General features: G+C 31.6%; 1 protein-coding gene across 3 annotated transcripts in view; it reads right to left on the reverse strand.

Moving 5' to 3' along the window:
- The window catches only part of LOC142321340 (NEDD8-conjugating enzyme UBE2F-like), a 28,404-nt gene that overhangs the window by 1,569 nt on the left and 8,401 nt on the right, over positions 1–18,434 (reverse strand). The window contains exons 3-6 of one of the 3 annotated variants that reach the window (XM_075359341.1): positions 17,123–17,284; positions 7,841–8,002; positions 5,694–5,818; positions 157–3,354 (exon numbers count right to left, since the gene is read on the reverse strand). In XM_075359341.1, the coding sequence (XP_075215456.1) occupies positions 5,702–5,818; positions 7,841–8,002; positions 17,123–17,284 (441 nt within the window). In that variant the 3' untranslated portion in view covers positions 157–3,354; positions 5,694–5,701. Of the gene's footprint in view, positions 1–156; positions 3,355–5,367; positions 5,819–7,840; positions 8,003–17,122; positions 17,285–18,434 lie in introns of those variants that run through there. The other 2 variants (XM_075359342.1, XM_075359339.1) reach the window with 2 other exon arrangements.

Genomic DNA, 18,434 nt, shown 5'->3' on the forward strand with positions numbered 1-18,434 from the left:
CTACAGTTTTAAATGTTTAGGTAATAGGAGCACATTATATTTTTAACCACTGGCAACTGAACACACAAGCAATGTACATACACTGTACTATATTTAATACACACACACACACACACATATATATATATATATATATATATATATATATATATATATATACACACACAGAAGATAGGTTCAAAAATTGCCTCATACAATTTAAAATAATAATCACTATAATTAATTAAATTTTAGTTTTTATGTCGGTAGCATTTATAGCTTAGTTAATATGATAGAAAAGTATGATAGCTTGTTAGTATGATATAGCCGCAACATATGTTTCCTACTTCACATATAATAATAACTATAAACATTATAAACAAAACATATTTCACAATATGTCAGCAACTGAACGGCGCACAAATATCAAATTTTGCTTAAAAAAATCACCATCAGATATTAACACTGCTTGAAGAAGCGTATGGAGAATCAGGAATGAAGAAAACTGCACTTTATGGCTGGTATAAATGCTTTATTGATGATCATATTAAAGCTGAAAATTTGGAGTGGGCGCCAGTCTACCTTGATAAGTGAAACAAATAAATATAGAGTGTGTTGAAAATGTTGATCAAATAATAGAAGAAAAACTGTGAAGAAAATAGGTTCAATATTAGGCCATCAGTCAGAAGTTGCCATACAGTATCATCACAATGATCTGAACATGCATCGTTTTTGTCAACACACTGTTCTAAAAATGTTGTCTGCAGATCAAAAAGAAACTCTCATGACAATGGCAGGACACCTCATCGCTATGGCTAATCAAAATCAAAACCCTCAAGCAAAATCATAACAAGAGATGAGATACAATGTTTTTTTTTGTACAACCCACAAACAAAATGTCAGTTATCAGAGTTAAAATCAACATCATCCCCGTGATTAAAGAAATTTCATTTGGAGATGAGCAAAGGAAAAGTTATGTTAGAAGTTTTTTTTTTGATTCGTAGTTAATGACAGTCAATTAAAAATTTATTCCTGATAGGGGAACAATGAACAAGAAAATGTATGTCAACAACTTTTATCATTAAGTAAATGCAATAAGAAGAAAGCATACTGAAAATGGACAACAAAGAATTCAAATTTTTTGCAACACAAAGCAATCGCTAATCGATCCATACAAGTCAAAAAGCATCTGGCACTTCACAACGTAACAACTTTGGAGCATCCATCATATTCTTCTTATTCAATACCAGTTGCTGATCTTTACTTGTTCTATGCTTGAAAAATGCTCTGAAGGAGAAAAGATACAAGAACACTGATGATGTGATAACTGATGCAATGAAGCAACTTAGGACGATAAATCAAAATGGTTTCCACAGACTTTATAGATATTGGTAAAAAAACATGTATAACTGCTCAAAGAAAAAAATTTTAAAGACATGCACTCTAAACCTTTTTTAAGTAGGTAGTTTTTGAAAAATAAGCTATTCCTTAATTGAACCTACCTTGTGCATATACATATCACACACACACACACACACACACACACACACACACATGTAAGTGGAATAATTAAAATAATTAGAAATATTTTCTTTCACCGATCTATGCTATTGTCTAAGTAATACAACATGATCTATAATGAATAATTCCTTCAGAAGAAAACAAATCAAATTTAGAGAATTCAGTTATTTTAAACCATTCATCAGTAAGAGATTACATGTTTTAAAAATTACATTGTTATAAATATGATAGCTCTAAATATAAATATTGTCATGATTAATAAAAAAATTAAAACAACTGTCACATAAAACAAACAATTTAAAAAAAAAAAAAAAACATAATCAGAGTAATTAATTAAATAAATACAAGTATTTATAATAAAATAATATTTTTAAGTTTATACCATAGATTAAAATTATGCATATAAGTCATATATTTTAATAACAGACTCACGAAAAAAGCATTAGCATTTAATCAGCAAGAGGTTGAATTGATTTTTAATGATTGTAACTATAAAAAATTTATAATTAAATATATTTTATTATATATATATAAAAGAACAGCTATCTCTTCTAAACTAATTACACAACCAAAGCTCTACTGCTTTGGATTATTACATTATTTTCATGTGTAAGATTTGAACAAAATCTATAATTCTGTTTTATGTTATATCATTTATGCTGAATATTTTATCAGACAACAGAATTGTTTAACTCTGACTTCACAAAATATGTGTATGTTTTTTTTTCAAATCGTATAGCAGTTAAGTAATTTTACCTTTTTTTTTGTTTAATGTTTGTCGGTATGTTGTTGAGCTTTATTATTAATATTTTATATTAATTTTACCAGATTATGACTACATTTTATAAAATACTATATTTTTGCTTTAAGCAAAATTAACAACCTTGTTTAAATATGTAAACTTAAATTAAAATAATCTTAAATATCTTAAATCTAAAACATAATTAAAGTAAGTTTATGAAAAATGCAGATTATATTGTTTCACACACATACGCACACAGTATAATAACAAAATAATTAAATTTAAACTTTCAACTGCAGTTTACAATGTCCATTTCAAAATCTGATTTATCATCAAAAATAAAAAAAAAGGAACTTAGGAAATACAGTAGAACCCTGCTAGTGCACAATAATTATTAGTGATGAAGAGAAGCAAAATAAAAACTCCATTAATTTAGCGGTTTTAAAATGATAGAACATGAAAAATAAATAGGGTCAGACCAAAGGTTATATAATGTTTCTGGTAACTTTACTTTCCTGTTTGTTATATTTTATTTAACTAAAACAAAACTAAGGTCCTGGGCAAGACTGTAAACTATCCGGTTTGAAGAATGTATTTTCTCACCACAATATTTTCTCTATCATCAGTTCTATGGGTGTAGGGATGCCAACTGATCCTTCTAGATCATTTATTAAAAGAATTTTGAAACCTTGATGATAATACAGTAGGCGGTTGATACAGGTACAAACTAGCTATTCAGGAACTTTGTTTTCTAAATGATGGCTGCACAATAACCCTAACGAATGATGTGCATGAGGGATAAAGCCGAGCTTTCTATTCCCCCTACAAAAAAATTATTGCTCACTATCAAATTAAGAATTCACCTAGATTTTTTATTCTTCTCAATATTTTGACATCCTGATATAAAAACTCGGTTAAAAGATTCTGTAAATAAGCATGCTTGCTGGTATCCTCTTTACTTCATATTTAGGGAAGAAGTTAACTTAAATCTGTAGTGCAGTAAGTCGGTTATTAATTCAATTTAATGTCTAAGAAAATCATATGGTGGAGATGTCAGAGCTGGCAAGTCGCAAGGGTATAGCACTTTACAAAAATTCATTCCCTGTGGATTACTAGAACGTAAAAGAAATAATAAAATCAGCAATAATATTGAAAGTAATATAATGAATAATATTTGAAAAATAGTTTCAAAATGCAATCTTATGCCTATAAATTGAACTTTGTTTTTATAAGTTTTAATTCTTATAGGAAAATTCACTACTACAACAAAACAAAGAGAGTCGGATTATACAGTATCAGTTTTATATATACGTATCAGATTTTGCTGATAAAATTACTATTCAGTAGTTCAATTCATTTTTGTACCTATACTGAGAACAATGTAAGCGCACAAAACAACTTTTTACTGTTCAGTATTAGTAAAAAATTATAAGAATACTGCTGCCATCCATCAAGAATTGTACGATTTCCTTACTCTTCACTATCGACTTGTTAACATTCACTTAAGCTAAAATTTGATGAATAAAAATTGGATTGACCGGCAATGCTCCACAATCTGGGAGGCCTAGAACTGGCTGAACTTTATAAAACAATTTGTGGCGGAGACCCTAGAAAAAGTCATAAAAATTCAACCAAAAGATTTCATTACTCTGAAATACTCGGAATAAGTTAGGAAAAACTTTAAACAAATTAAAGTTGAAGTGTTATTAGCTTAGATTTCTTCTTCATGCCCCACCATGATGATTTTGTCAGAAGAATAGAATTTTGCAAGGAATTTCATATTTTTTGTGAAGCAGATCCTCAATCCTCCAACATCAATAAAAGTCTGATGAAAATTCGTAAGTATGTAGAAGGAACCTAACATATGTTGTGGGATTCCAAAAAGAAAGGAGTGTGAGGGTCCTATTTCTTTGACAGAAATATAAAATGCGATCATATTAAAGAATTATCTAATGAAGATCTTGTAGAGCTGCTTAATAGTGAAATACAAAGATAACACTCAGGTAGCAAAGCAAGAGAAAAACATTGACTATTAGCAGAATAGCTAAAGACTTTGAAAATTTGGAAGGTTGCTTATTGTATTTTGTTAAAAACGATCCCGGCAAAGAAAGAAGTGCAAAGATTTCAAGGTTAATGAAGGAGGCGAATACTTGTTATGAAATTTTAAATAAGAAATGGTGCTGCAAAAATCAGAAGACTTTAGATTCTTTCTTCAACCCAAAGCCTATGAATGTGACTGGTACTTAAGTGAATGATTTTAACAGAAGAAACAGTTGAATAAACAAGCGATAGTGTTTTTTAAATCTAAATAATAATGACAAAAAGTCATTCTTTTCACTAATTATATTTTTAATGTGTACAATACGTATTAAGGTTAACAAGTGTTGCAGCGTTAACAATTAAAAGTAAGTTATTTTATTACTGTTTTATATTTTTATGATTGATTACTTCACTATATTCAGGCCTTCCTTCCATGTTATAGTACTGAACAATACAGTACTCACTGTATGTATATTACATTCAATTTTTATATACTTACCGGGTGTTTTAAGGTTAAGCCAAACAACCCAAGTTACGTGAATTCACATTATGCAATGAATTTGCATGTCATATCCCTTGCACAAGTCGAAGTCTTACTGTATTGTTAACAATTTTTTAATCGCTGAATTAGTGAATATAATGAAAAACAGCAGGAGGAGCAATCTAACAAGTAAGGTACAAGTAGGCCAAATAAGGTGGATCATTACAATATCTTTTTGTTTCGGTGAAGGCTTTTATATACCTCTGCCTGGATAATTTTATTTTTTATCAATACATACTTTTTTTTTGTAAATTAAAAGCATTTTCATATTTGTATCATTCACTGATTATTAAATAATAATAATTTCATCCATATGTTTGCCAAACAAACTTTAATTTTCACGCTAAATTATTTATTACAATGAAGATAGCAATAATTGAGATTTGTTACCTTAACATATGTTTTTGTCTTGGTGGAAGTAAATAAATGAATATCATAGAAAGCTTAATGGATATGAATCTTCCTCTGAAACTTCTCCCTGTTATTAGATATATGTTATTTAAAGGCAAAGGGGTGGCAAAAATTAAACAAAACATTAAATGAATATTTTTGCAGCAATAATAAATATGTATAATTTTTATTGCACATATAATGTAACAAAATTTACTTATTTCATTCTTACCGGTAAAGTTAGCAAGGTTTCACTGTACAAAAATGCTACTATTAGCCTGGGAAAAAAATATTACTTACGAGTAAATAAATAAAAATTATCATATCGATGAATAATTACACTATTATTATAAAATACGACTTATAAATTAGCAGAATAAGAAGTTAAAATCAGTATTATTAATTACTTCAACGTTATAAATATATAATATACAGCATATGTAAAATATAAACATGTGAATACATTTACAAATATAATACCTGTTGTATCACCTTTTAGCATACTTTAACATATATTCTCTAACTTTTGCTTTAAACATATCACGATCTTTCAAATATAATTCAGCTGCTTCAATATTTAAAGGGTCATCAAAATTAAGAAGATCCTGAAAAAAAAATGGATTAGCCAAATTCCGATCGAAAATATAAAACAATATTAAAGCTTTACAATTTTACTTAATTCTAAAATGATGTATCCTTTTTCGTAAATAATCATCCATGATACCAGCAAGCACGTTTTCTTTATTAAATATTGCATAAAAATTATATCAAAATACTATATAGAAATTGTTAAAAATATAAGATAAAAATTATGAGAATAAAATCTCAATACACAACAGTAACCTTCCACGGGATGAAAGGGCGAATAATAAATAATACTAGTCTGTCCATACATATTTGTTTTTTTGGTCACTTAATTTACGACAAGAAATGAGACTTTGTGTGTGTATTGTGTACATATGTGGTAGGACTGGAAAGGAGTTGTTCACTATGAGCTACAGCCACCCGCTCAAATGATTAATTCTAATTTCTATAGTCAGACTGGATCAGAATTGATCGGTAGAAAAGGTGTCATCTTCCATCACGATAATGCCACACATCTTTGATGAACTGTCAAAATTGAGAGAGCTTGCCTGGAAAGTTTTGATACATCTACTGTATTGTCCTAAACTTGGACCATCACAGTACCATTTGTTTCATTCTCTACAAAACTCTCGTAACAGTATAAAGTTGGCTTCAACGAAGGCATGAGAAAATTAAAACGGTTTTTTGTCCAGAAAACAAAAACATTTTATAGCGACAGGATTATGATTTTTACCTCAAAAATAGCAGTAGGTGGCTGATTAAAATTGACATATTTCATTTAATAAACTTCATTTGAAATACGTTTGCATTAAAGTAAGAGAAACCCTTTATTTAGAGTAAACATTTAATGATTTTCCATTTGCCAATCTGTTTAAGTGTCCAAAACCTCTTGGTCTATCTTGTTTGATTTTCTCCTTAGTACTCTATATTTTAGGCTTCTCTTACAGTAGCACTTTTTACTCACCTTTCCTAATTATTAAAATATATTTGTTCTAGTTTCTCAGGTAATGATAATAATTTTCTTTAAATAAAACAATTCACTTTAATTATATTTTATTTTTTTAATTATACAGAATGTCCCGTGAAGAAATGCAGAAACTTTCAGTACATTTCTACTGCTGAAAATAATAAAAAAAAGTTCATACAAATACAGGTCTGGAAATGCTTTGTTTTCGAGTTACGGCTAGTAAAAGATTTTGCCCGGGTTTCAGCTCTTCTAATAAAAAGAAGCCCCCTAAAGTAATTTTTGAGGCCCAAATTAACGAGTAAAGTAGGTGGTTTCTTATGTAATTTGAGCTGGGAAATAGAATAAGACAGGTCCCAGAACTGAAATTCCAGTAGTTTTTAAGAGATCTGATGTAAAACACAAAATTCTTTGTCGAAAAAGAAGTTTTGTTAAAAACTAATAAATGAAGAAGATTTAGAAAACAAAACTTGAAGAGAATTTAATTCTGAGAAAATTAATGTACAAACAGCTAATAAAAAGTAAATAAAATTTTTAAAAATTGGTTTTATATTGAAGCAAAACAGATGAGATATAGCCAAAATTCGTATTACTTTTTATGCACCTAATAAAAATTATTCTTAATACGGCAAAACAAAAAATTAAAAACATGAAATGATAAATGGTAACAGAATAACAAACATCAGTTACTGTAACTGTTCAAAATTCCCTCCTCCACAATACACAGCACTCTGCTTGACATAAAATAGAATATTTCTGGTGGCTAACAATATCATCTCAGGATCGTTTCATATAAATTCAATAGCATTTTGTATTTCAATGATTAACTCTTCTTTAGTATTAACTTTTTCACGGTATATTATCATTTTTATAAGGTCCCAAATGAAGTAATCTGTTTTATAAATTTTGTATTTCTTTACTTTCTCATTATTTTCATCAGTAGAAATATCCTCCATTTCTTTGTGGGATATTGTGTATATAAATCAAGTATAAGTCTGCTTTATTAGTGCAATGTTGCAGCGAGTTATTTTATAGTATATCCTAGACAAAATCACTTAACAATTTATCATGTACCTACCGTGAAAAGCGAATTTAAACCCCAGACTACATCCTTCAGTCGTCTAGTAGGCGCCCATCCAAGGCCATCTATAGAGTTCTGTCTTAATAAGCTCAAACATATATCACCTTCTTCACTAATATTTGGATGCCATAATTTGGTTAAACACTTTACAATAGGAGGCTGTAAGCATATAAATTTATTATAAAGACAAAACATATTTTGTTATTTTATGAGGGCGAGTAAAAAAAACATTATGATTTGAGTAACACATAAAAATAAGAAAGTACTACTTTCCCACTGCGGTTTATCTTTTAGAATTCAAAAATACTATATATCTATAATTCAATAATATTGTAGGTTCTTTCTCTTCATTGACATAGATACAAGACTTAAATATTATACTGACAAATTTCAAGATGTCATTTTTGAAGTACTCATAAAAAAAAGGTATTTTCTAAAAGTTCCATTGTCTCCTACGGCCATCGAACATTAATAAAAGCCAATAGCAAACAATAAAACTTCACATAGTAATTTTTGACTCTTGTGATCTACAGTAACTGTTTACTGAAAAGTGGCTTTGGTGATGGCAGTTCATCAATACTATTTTTACCAAGACCTTGAATTTCTAGGATGTTACTCCAGGAGATGTAATACTACGTTACTATTTCCAGCTGCAAGGAATAAAATTTTGCATCTTATTCAAAACCAGACAATTTCAATAAAATTATTCATAAGCTTAAAATAATAATCATGTACAAATTTGTAGATATGAAGAGTGATAATACATGTGTGTAATGCGTTACATATGAAGACTGCTTAAATATGTTTAAAAAATATTATTTTAACCATTTTAAAATAAATTAATTTTATTAATTACGTGTTATATCACATTTAAGCAATGGCCTGAATCTATGGTGAACCTCAGCCTTTTGTACAATCTTCTGCTATTCCAATTTTACTTCTTTTCTTTTTACTTATTTATAAAGAGCAATTGCTCCTAACATTTGTACAACATAGAAAATCTAAAAATCTAAAGGAACTGGTATATCAATTTTAGCATAAATATTACAAAATATGACGCTACCAAAATATAAATAATTATTGTATTAAAAAAAAGATTGCTTTATAAAATAATTTTAGGTAGATTTCATAAAAAAGTTACCTATTGTAATGGGTACCATGATTCGACTTCTGGAAAATTTTGACAAATCTTCGCGTTTTACATCCTATCCCCCAACGAAAACCACAGTCAGTTCAAAATTTTATATATACAAGTTTATATATATATTTCACATTCTTGTGGACACGATAACTGCCATCATTTTGTGCCAATCACTTTCAAATTGATACATAAAATATAACAACCAAAAATCTCTGTCAAGTTTGTTAACGGGCAAAATCAGACCATGGGGGTGGAAATGGGAGGGTTTTTTTGAAAAAACAAAATATTGCTATAATGTTTTTATTAAATAAAATATTGAATTCGTTTAAAGTTCCTACTATTCTTTGGATAAGGACCTAAAACTTATCTATGTAAAGTTTTTTGATATCACCAACCACTGGCCCAGGGAATGGAAAAAATGGGGGTTTGAAAACAAAAAGAATCATACTCCCCTTAACAGTCACAGTATCGATGGTTTAAAGTGGTCGTTAGTCCTCTAAACATTAAAAATTTTGTCTGAAACAATTTTTGATATGACCAACCCTTATGGCAAATGAAAACCAAAATATTGCTGGAATTATAAGAAGATGGGGCTTGTTTTAGCTGAACATGTGAAACTTTTTTTCACGTGCAACCACTGTCATATTGAAGTTTTTCTTAACTTTACAGTGGAAATCTTTTTTATTCCCTAATTAGCACCGGTGAAATCTACTTCTGCCTTCCAGCATGCTGAAAGGGAATTTTTTAATATAGCAGTACAAGATTATCATGGTTTCTTTATAAACTGTTTTACAACACGGTTGGAATTAGTAATAAAAATATACCTTACCTAAATTTATTTTTACATAAAAGGATGTGAATTAAATCCATTGATGGTATCTCATTAAAAAAGGTTTGGTTTGGACAATTAAAGGAGTTCTGAATCATAAATAATAATTACTATATGTTACAATCAAGTAAACAATTTTTATGTTTTGATGTAGCAAGCATTTTTATATTACAAGTTAAGAGTATGTTTTTAAATACATAACAGCATAAACTGCTATACTTTAAAAATTAACATAAATAAAACTAATACATTATTATAAAAAAACTGTTTAATACAACAGGGCACTAAAATACCACAATTTTTATTATTATGAGGGCGAGTCAAATATAAATGGTAATTTATTTTTATAAATGTATTTATGTCCACCTCCTGCACGGCCTACACACTTTTGCCAACGATTTTGCCAACGGAAGCTTGAATATTCCTTATCGATAAAATTTTGAGGACATGTCATCAACCAATTGTACATGTGCTCTTCGATGTCTTCGAATCGTTCCCTTGCAAGTGATTCTTTCAACAAAGAATAGTCACAGGGGGACAAATCGGGGCTGTTGGGAGGGTTTTCCAGTGCACTTTTTCCAATTTATTCCTTGTCAAAATTGTGGTGTGCGGCCTGGTGTTGTCATGGAGAAGGATGAAATCTCTGATGGGCATACCCTGTCTTTTATTTCAATAGGTGGCTTTTGTTGACTGTTATAGCTAGCAATAGTAAGCCGCATTCATTGTTCATTGATGCAGATAAAATCAATGTATAAAATTCCCCTCGAGTCAAAAAATCATTGCAAGAACTTTTCTGGCTGACACAGGCGTTTTGGCCTTCACTGGGCAGCCCTCATCCTTCCTTGACCATTACTTACTCACAATTTTTGACTCTGGAGTGTAATGATGGACCCATGTCTCATCACATGTGACGATGTGCCTCAAAAAATCATCCCCGTCCTGCCGAAATCAATTCAGAAGTCTCTCACAGATCTCCAATCTGACCCGTTTATGATTTTCGGTCAACAACCTTGAAACCCATCGAGTACTAATTTTTGTAAACCCAAGATGATCAGTGATAATGGATTGAGCACTCCCATAGTGATACCCACTTTTAATGCGATTTCTTCAAAAGTGAACCGATCACCTTTGATAAGCTCTCAAACGGCACAGTTGTTGTCATCTGTGAGATTTGCCCTTGGGTGTTGATCATGACTTTAGTTTTCTATACTTTCTTGCCTGCCCTTAAATTGTCTGGCCCAAGTATACACTTGGTTCTGGGACAGTGTAGCGTCCCCAACTGTACCTTTAAATAAGTTAAAATTTCTGTGGGTTTAATGCCTTCATTACTTAAAAAGTTTATGATTATATGTCGTGCAACAAACCTCTTGCTGACTCATGGCTGTACTGATGACAGAACAGAGCAGAGGAGCTAACCAAGCTGGTTTCCCTTCTCTAATACACTTAACATTAACCCCCTCACTCTGCCATCCTGCTCGGAAATGCTTGCTGTGTAGAATAGCAAAATTGCCATTTAAATTTGATTCACCCTCATATATCAAAACTGTTGCAGAATTTGTACTTATTTTGAACATTAAACGTAAATTAAATTTTGAACATTTTGTGTCAAATTGTTGAAATTTCTTTCAATTTTTTACTTTGAAATGTTTTATTAACATACATCCTGAAAAAGTAAATAAAAAAAAGGGTTTTCCTGCAATCGAGCGTTACAGACTGATTTCCATAGTAACAAAGTGCATGTGCAGTAGACAATACAGTCAAGTCAAAATTTAATGATTGATCATATGTATAGTAGTTCTGAACTGCTCAAGTAGTATGTGATGAAATATGGAGGCAATTGTTGCAGCTCCAGCCAGTTGCAAGATACATTGCAATACTGAGATACAATGTCATTTATTTTTTGCAACCAAAAGGACATCTGCTGCTGAAATCCATTGTTGACCAGGCGTAGTTAACAGTAATAAAATAATGAGTGACTGTTAATGAGAGAATGGTACAGGAAATTCAGGGAAGGACAAACTAATAAGCTTGACAAGGAAGAAAGAGGGTAACATTACATTGTGAGTGATAAACTTGAAAAAATTGAATGTGCCATTCATGATAAACACTGTTTCACAATAACTGAACTTAAAGAAAATATTTCTCAAATTTCAAGGTCCAATCTTTACAGGCTATTACAAAATGACTGGCTTTTAGTATTCTTCATTATGAATTACCAAAACAACTTATAGATACTCATTAAAGAAAAGAATGGAAGCAACGTTGGCTTTTCTTCAGCAGTACTAAAGGAAGTAAATTTCTTGATAGTATTGTTACTGGTGGTGATGAATGGATTCATTCACCAATATTGAGATAAAAGAAAAGTTCAAACAGTGGATACATGCACACTTGTCAAACAAGCCAAACAAATTCAACATTTCAAAAGCAATGAAAAACTCATGGATAAGTACTCTGACAGCATTGTTCTTTGAAGATGGAATAGGCAAGTTGGTATTACAATACTTTGTCCGCAAGGCAGTGTTTTAGGTCCACTTGTCTGAGTCATTGAGTTTGACTCTCTCATGTGGTTGCAGATGCCTAGGCTGCCGTATTGTGGCTTATGCTGATGATGGGTCGCTGCTGGTCAAGGGCAACTTGCATGCCAAGATAGAGCTCAGAGCGACACAGGGATGTAAGGTTCCCAGGTTGTAGAGTCTTCAGCATAAGATGGTTTTCAGTGCAGAGAAAACCACTATGATGCTTCTCAAAGGTCGTCTAGCCAAGAGCTGTCACCAATGGGATGTGATGAACAGACTTCCGATTAGGTATGTTACCATTCAGAAGTATCTGGATGTTATCCTTGATGAAAGGCTTCAATTCAAGGAGCACCTCCAGTTTGTTGCAAAGAAGGCCGGCAATGCCTTCTTTGGTGTCCATAGAGTCATCCATCCCAATTGGGGGTTGAATTACTGTACCATGTGTATTCTTTACAAAGGTGTCTGTGAGGCCATAATATTGTACGCTGTGCCTGTCTGGGCTCATCATTTGCAATTCCAATGTTATAGGGACATTCTTTTGCGAGCCCAGCATCTTCTATTGTTAGCTATTGTTGGTGGCTATAGAACTGTCTGGAGAGAGGCAGTCTCTGTGATCGCTGGCACCAAACCCATTGACATTCTAGCTATGGAACGTAGCATTTCCAAGAAGGAAGGCCTTCTTACTTCTGGGCGTATGCAAGAAATTGAAGACCCAAGGTTTTGACTCTTGGCAAGCTAGGTGGAACGATCCTTCTACTGGTCAATACACGCATGGTATCTTTCCAAATGTTAGGGAGCTGTGAGTAATTAGTTGGGTTTCCCCCAATCGGTATACAACTCAATTCCTTTCAAGACATGGTGCCTTTAGGAATAGTTTGGTTTGGTTGACTCCAACTTGTGTCTGGACTGTACGGTCGATGACATTGTGGACATATCCTTTATGTTTGTTTCTGGTACAAGGCTGAACGTACCAGAGTTGTTGGGGAACTCGAGAGAGTGGACTCCTTCTTTGATCTGCGTGTCAACTGGAAGACTCGCAGAGAATGGACTATTGTGGCTGGATTCCTTCGATTCCTCGCCCTGAACAGGACAACTGAAGGGATATAGTAGAGTAGTACCTCAGGTGGCTAGGGACTGCCTGGGCAGTTGAATGACCGGAGGTAGGTATGTTGGTGTCGAGCCACAGTTAGATAAAATTGTAGTGATTATTTGAATGTTAGCTATCTGCGGAACGGCGACTGCACTGCCGAGAGCATGGGTTACCATGCAGCCATGAGGTGTAGCGCCGTTTTGACAAGGGCAGTTAGAACAAGCACATGACACTGTTGGCAGGATGGCAACTGTACTGCCGAGGGCATAGATCCCATGCAACCATAAGGTGTAGTGGAATCTCGATGATGGTTGAAAGAAAGTAAATGTCACGCGTGGGACCCTCCAATGGAGCTGAGTGGGAGTAGGAGGTCTGTCTTCCTCTCCCTTATAGACTAGAATGGAGTCCGTAAATTAACCTAAGTCAGGGGTATGAACTGAAGTTGAGTTCACTAAGGGAACTAGGACTAAATTTTGTTGTGAACAACATTTTTGGCGGTTTGTTATTAATTTGCCTCAAACTTTGAGACATTTACTAGAAATTAGCTCAATAAAAGTGGAGCTAGGGACAGGGTTTGTGCTTCTGCGAACTCGGTTACCTAGTTCAGAGGGCAACAATGTAGGGCATTCAAGATGTCCAGACAAGGCCTACAGTGAAGGCAAAAGCTGAGTTTAAAAAAATCACTGATGCAAATGTTTACCAAGGCATTTACATAGGTGGCATCCCAACAAGGCCTGGCTTATTATATGAGATGTAAAAAGTTAGAGGGTGAAAGGTAACTACCGTTAAAGCCAATCAGGATTATCAACAGGGGGGTGACGTCACAAGGCAGGAGTCTTTCGCTACGGGGTTGGGATGGTATCACAATACTAGTGCATGAGTTTAGATATAGGCTATATCGAGAAGTAAAATAAGTATGTATGTTATTTTTATAAACAGTAAATTTTTTAAAATATATTTTTATTTTTTTACAAGGCTGGAGGTTAATTTATAAATAGCTCACTTAACTGTTATTTACAAAACTTCTTTAACATTTTTATCCCTTGAAATTCTTTTACTAAATTCCAATTTTGCTATGTAAATCAGTGAAACTTCTACTCAGAATAGGTCATGGAGATGTAAAAAATTTCATAAATTATGCCTAGAAAAGTTATAATAAAACTATTAATTTTATGATAAACACATTAAAAGAAAGTAAATGACCAAAAATTGGCTTTTGGCAAAAGTACAGAATACACGATGTGTAAATTTAATACAGAGTGTACCATAAATAAGTTCCATACATAGAAAAAATTAAACATTTATTTAGAGTTGTTTGAAAACTATTTTTATTTATTTTTGTTATCACAAGCACAACTCCAGTTGTACTTATATGTGTTCTTCAGCAGTGGAGGGCAAGCATCGAAATGTGTTTTTAAAGGGATGGGGTTACATAGACCATATTATGTAAAATAAAATGTAAATAAAAATAATTCATAAAAATTTTTTATGAAGGGAAAACTTATGGGACACTCTGTATATTCAAACCTTTAAAATATTTTAAAATTAATTTTATTCCATTTACATGACTGTAAACATCAAAACTGCACAAATTTACTGTACATTTAAATTACTGTTCGGATCTATTAATTTATTTAATAATGTCAGTACTACATTTACTCTCCAATATTTTTGCTAAAACAAAAATTTTGTAAATGAATACACGTGGACAGATACTTTTCTATTATAACTGTTTTTAATTATAAAATCTGTAGTGCGTTTAAACCAGAAAAGTATTTATCCATGTGTGTTCATTTATAAATCTTTGTTTTAGCAAAAATATTGGAAAGTGAATGTGGTACTGATGTTATTAAATAAACTAATAAATGCACTACAGTTTTTACAATTAAAAACAGTTATAACCAAATCCAACCATATATATAAATTCGTAACCGTAATGTGATTTTACAACCATTATTTATGACCATGTTTACATGAAAATCTCATAAATCATACTAAAATCACAAAAGATGGGGTAATATAAGGTAATGCACTTTCTAAAAAAATATACTCAAAACATAAACATGTATGTGCTTTATAATTTTTCTGATATAAATAATATTTAAAGTACCATACAGTAATGCACATTTTTTATAAGTATAAACCACAGTAAAACATTTCAAAAGTAAATTTAATAAAAAAAAGCATATAACACAAAAACAAATCTATTGAAATCTTCATTATCAAAAAATTTTAAATACTTAAAAATGACAAAATAGAGGGTGATTCAAAGAAACGAGAAATTAAAAAAATTAAATAACGTTAATGAAATATTTTTTTTAGAAAATGAATTTTATTTCATGTAATTGTACAAATGTTGCCATTTTAGGATACATACATTTAAGTATATTTTCTAAAGATGACATCTTCCAAGTGACCTCCTCTTCTACGTAAACACTCACGAAGTCTCTTCGTTAAATTGTTCATGGTTTGATGTAACATCTCAACTGGAATTTCCGCAATTGCTTCTCGGATCTTTGCCTTCAGTTCTTCCATTGTAGCAGGTCTACTGTGGAACACTTTGCTTTTAAGATGACCCCACAAAAAGTAATCGCAAGCTGAGAGATCAGGCGATCTGGGAGGCCATCTAATATCACCATTTTGTGAAATGACACGTTGTCCTAACAATTGGTGTACAGCTGCCATCGATATTCGTTGAGTATGTGATGTTGCTCCATCTTGTTGAAACCAGGCTGTGTTAAGAATCGGTGGAAATCTCTTTTGTTGTTCCACAACAAAGGTTTCAAGCACGGCTACGTAACGAGCCGATGTCATTGTAATCACAAGACCATTGTCATCCTCAAAAAATTAAGGGCCTATAACACCGTAAGATGACATATCACACCACACGGTCACTTTCTGGCACTGCAATGGATGCTGGTGTAGCTGCGTAGGATTTTCTTGTGCCCAGTATCTGTAATTTTGCTTGTTAACAAATTCACTGAGGTGGAAATGCGCTTCGTCTGACATCCACAGTTCGTGAACAAACTCTTCGTTATCATTTATTTTCTGAAGCATTGCATTACAGAATTGTGCTCGTACAACTGCGTCGTTCGATTTCAGTTCCTGGACGATCTGCAACTTGTATGGATGGTATTGCAAGTCCTTCAATAACATTCTTCGAACACTTGAACTATGCAATCGTAAAGATGCTGAGAGACTACAGATTGACCCATGTGGACTTCGTGTGACAGCATTTTGTAAAGCTTGAACATTCTGTGGTGTACGGATGGTTCGCTCACGGCCTGGAGGTTTCTTTTTTATCACCGAACTGGTTTCCTCAAAATTAGATATCCATGTTTTAATTGCATGTGCTGATGAAACACGGTCGTGCAGTCCCAGATTAAAATGACGGCAAAATTCTCTATGCGCTCCCTCCACACTGTCATTGTTTTTGTAAAACGCTTTGAAAACAAATGCACATTGCGCACCACTCCAAGGATCCATGACAACTAAATGGCAGGTTAGGTTAGAGAGGCTGGCGCCACTTATCAAATGGTACCAATCTCCCACGGCTACCAACACAACTTTCAAAATTTCCTATTTCTTTGAATCACCCTGGATTTCTAAAAATAATTTCAGATTATTAACACAGCTATCAAATCAATTCTTTAAAAAAAAATATATATATAATATATATAAATAAACGTATGTATACATTTACCGCCATATTATATTCTTCACTAATGTAAAAATGAAATATAAATCTTCCACCCTGCCAAAAACCTTCATCAGGTGTTACAACAAGATTGAATTCATACAGGCAGTGAGGATCATCAAATTTAACTTTACAAGTTGTAGGTAACATCTGTTCCATTTCTTGTACCTAAAAAATATAAACAAATCTTGATGAATATCTCAGTGCAGAATAAATAACTACTGCATAAATAAATTCTTCTTAAGTGACATTTTGACCATTAAAAATGGGTTAACATTTGACAAGAGGTACGGACAGAAATTTAATGACACGCATACAATGTGCATAAACAAATTTTAGGAAATAAATAGCGGGCAAATAAAGTATAAACAAATTTGTTATGCAAAATCCATAGTTCATTAAATATAACAATATATTCATAATTTACTAAATTTGATAATTTATTACCACATTAATAAATTAAACTAAAAAAATTAATTTCATTAAGAAATTAAAATTAAAAATAAAGTACAAAACTGAATCATTCTGAGTGACTTTTCATTAACATAATATACAAAAAAACTCAGTCATAAAATCAGATCTTAATTATAACAATTATCACATCTGTAAAAAGTTAAATAATATAAAAGTAACAACATTAATAATTTGCTGTAATTATTTATTAATATAATAAACTATTATTATAAAGCAAAAAAAAAAATTGTGGTGGCAGACTGTTTTAGCTCATTTTGCACGCATAACTTAAATCTTTTTTATTATGCATAATTTTGTTTGAAGATGTACAGAAAAATTACTGTAATTAAAAATACTAAAATACTGTAATAAAAACAATAATACTGTAATTAAAATTACTATAAAATATTACTTTTCTCCTATTGATTTTTTTTTCAAGGCAATGGAGAATGTTTGTTACAATTTCGATTTTTTCTACGGCACAGTGACCCAGTCGTTTCCAAAATATTAGAAAACCAAGAAATACAAATGTAGCAGTTTTTTCCTTTATTAATTCATACAAATGATTTACAATAAACACCTGCAAATTAAATAAATGGAAATAAAGAATAACCGAGTAGAAACTATAATGCAACAGCTAACACTCAAGCCATCAACTGATTTCCAGCTGTTGTTCTGTTACAAGCTGCAACATTAATAACTTAAAAGGGGGTAACTATTTATTGCAAGGGGGTGACTGAACTGTAATACAGTCACTAACTCAAACAAATAAGGAACTCAGTTATAAATGAAACAAATATTGCAAAAAAGTACATTTTATTTGCTACAAAATCTTACACTTATTTTTCCATGCAGCCATCATTTA

This window comes from Lycorma delicatula, chromosome 3 (assembly GCF_047948215.1).
Source record: "Lycorma delicatula isolate Av1 chromosome 3, ASM4794821v1, whole genome shotgun sequence".
Classification (NCBI taxonomy): Eukaryota; Metazoa; Arthropoda; class Insecta; order Hemiptera; family Fulgoridae; genus Lycorma; species Lycorma delicatula.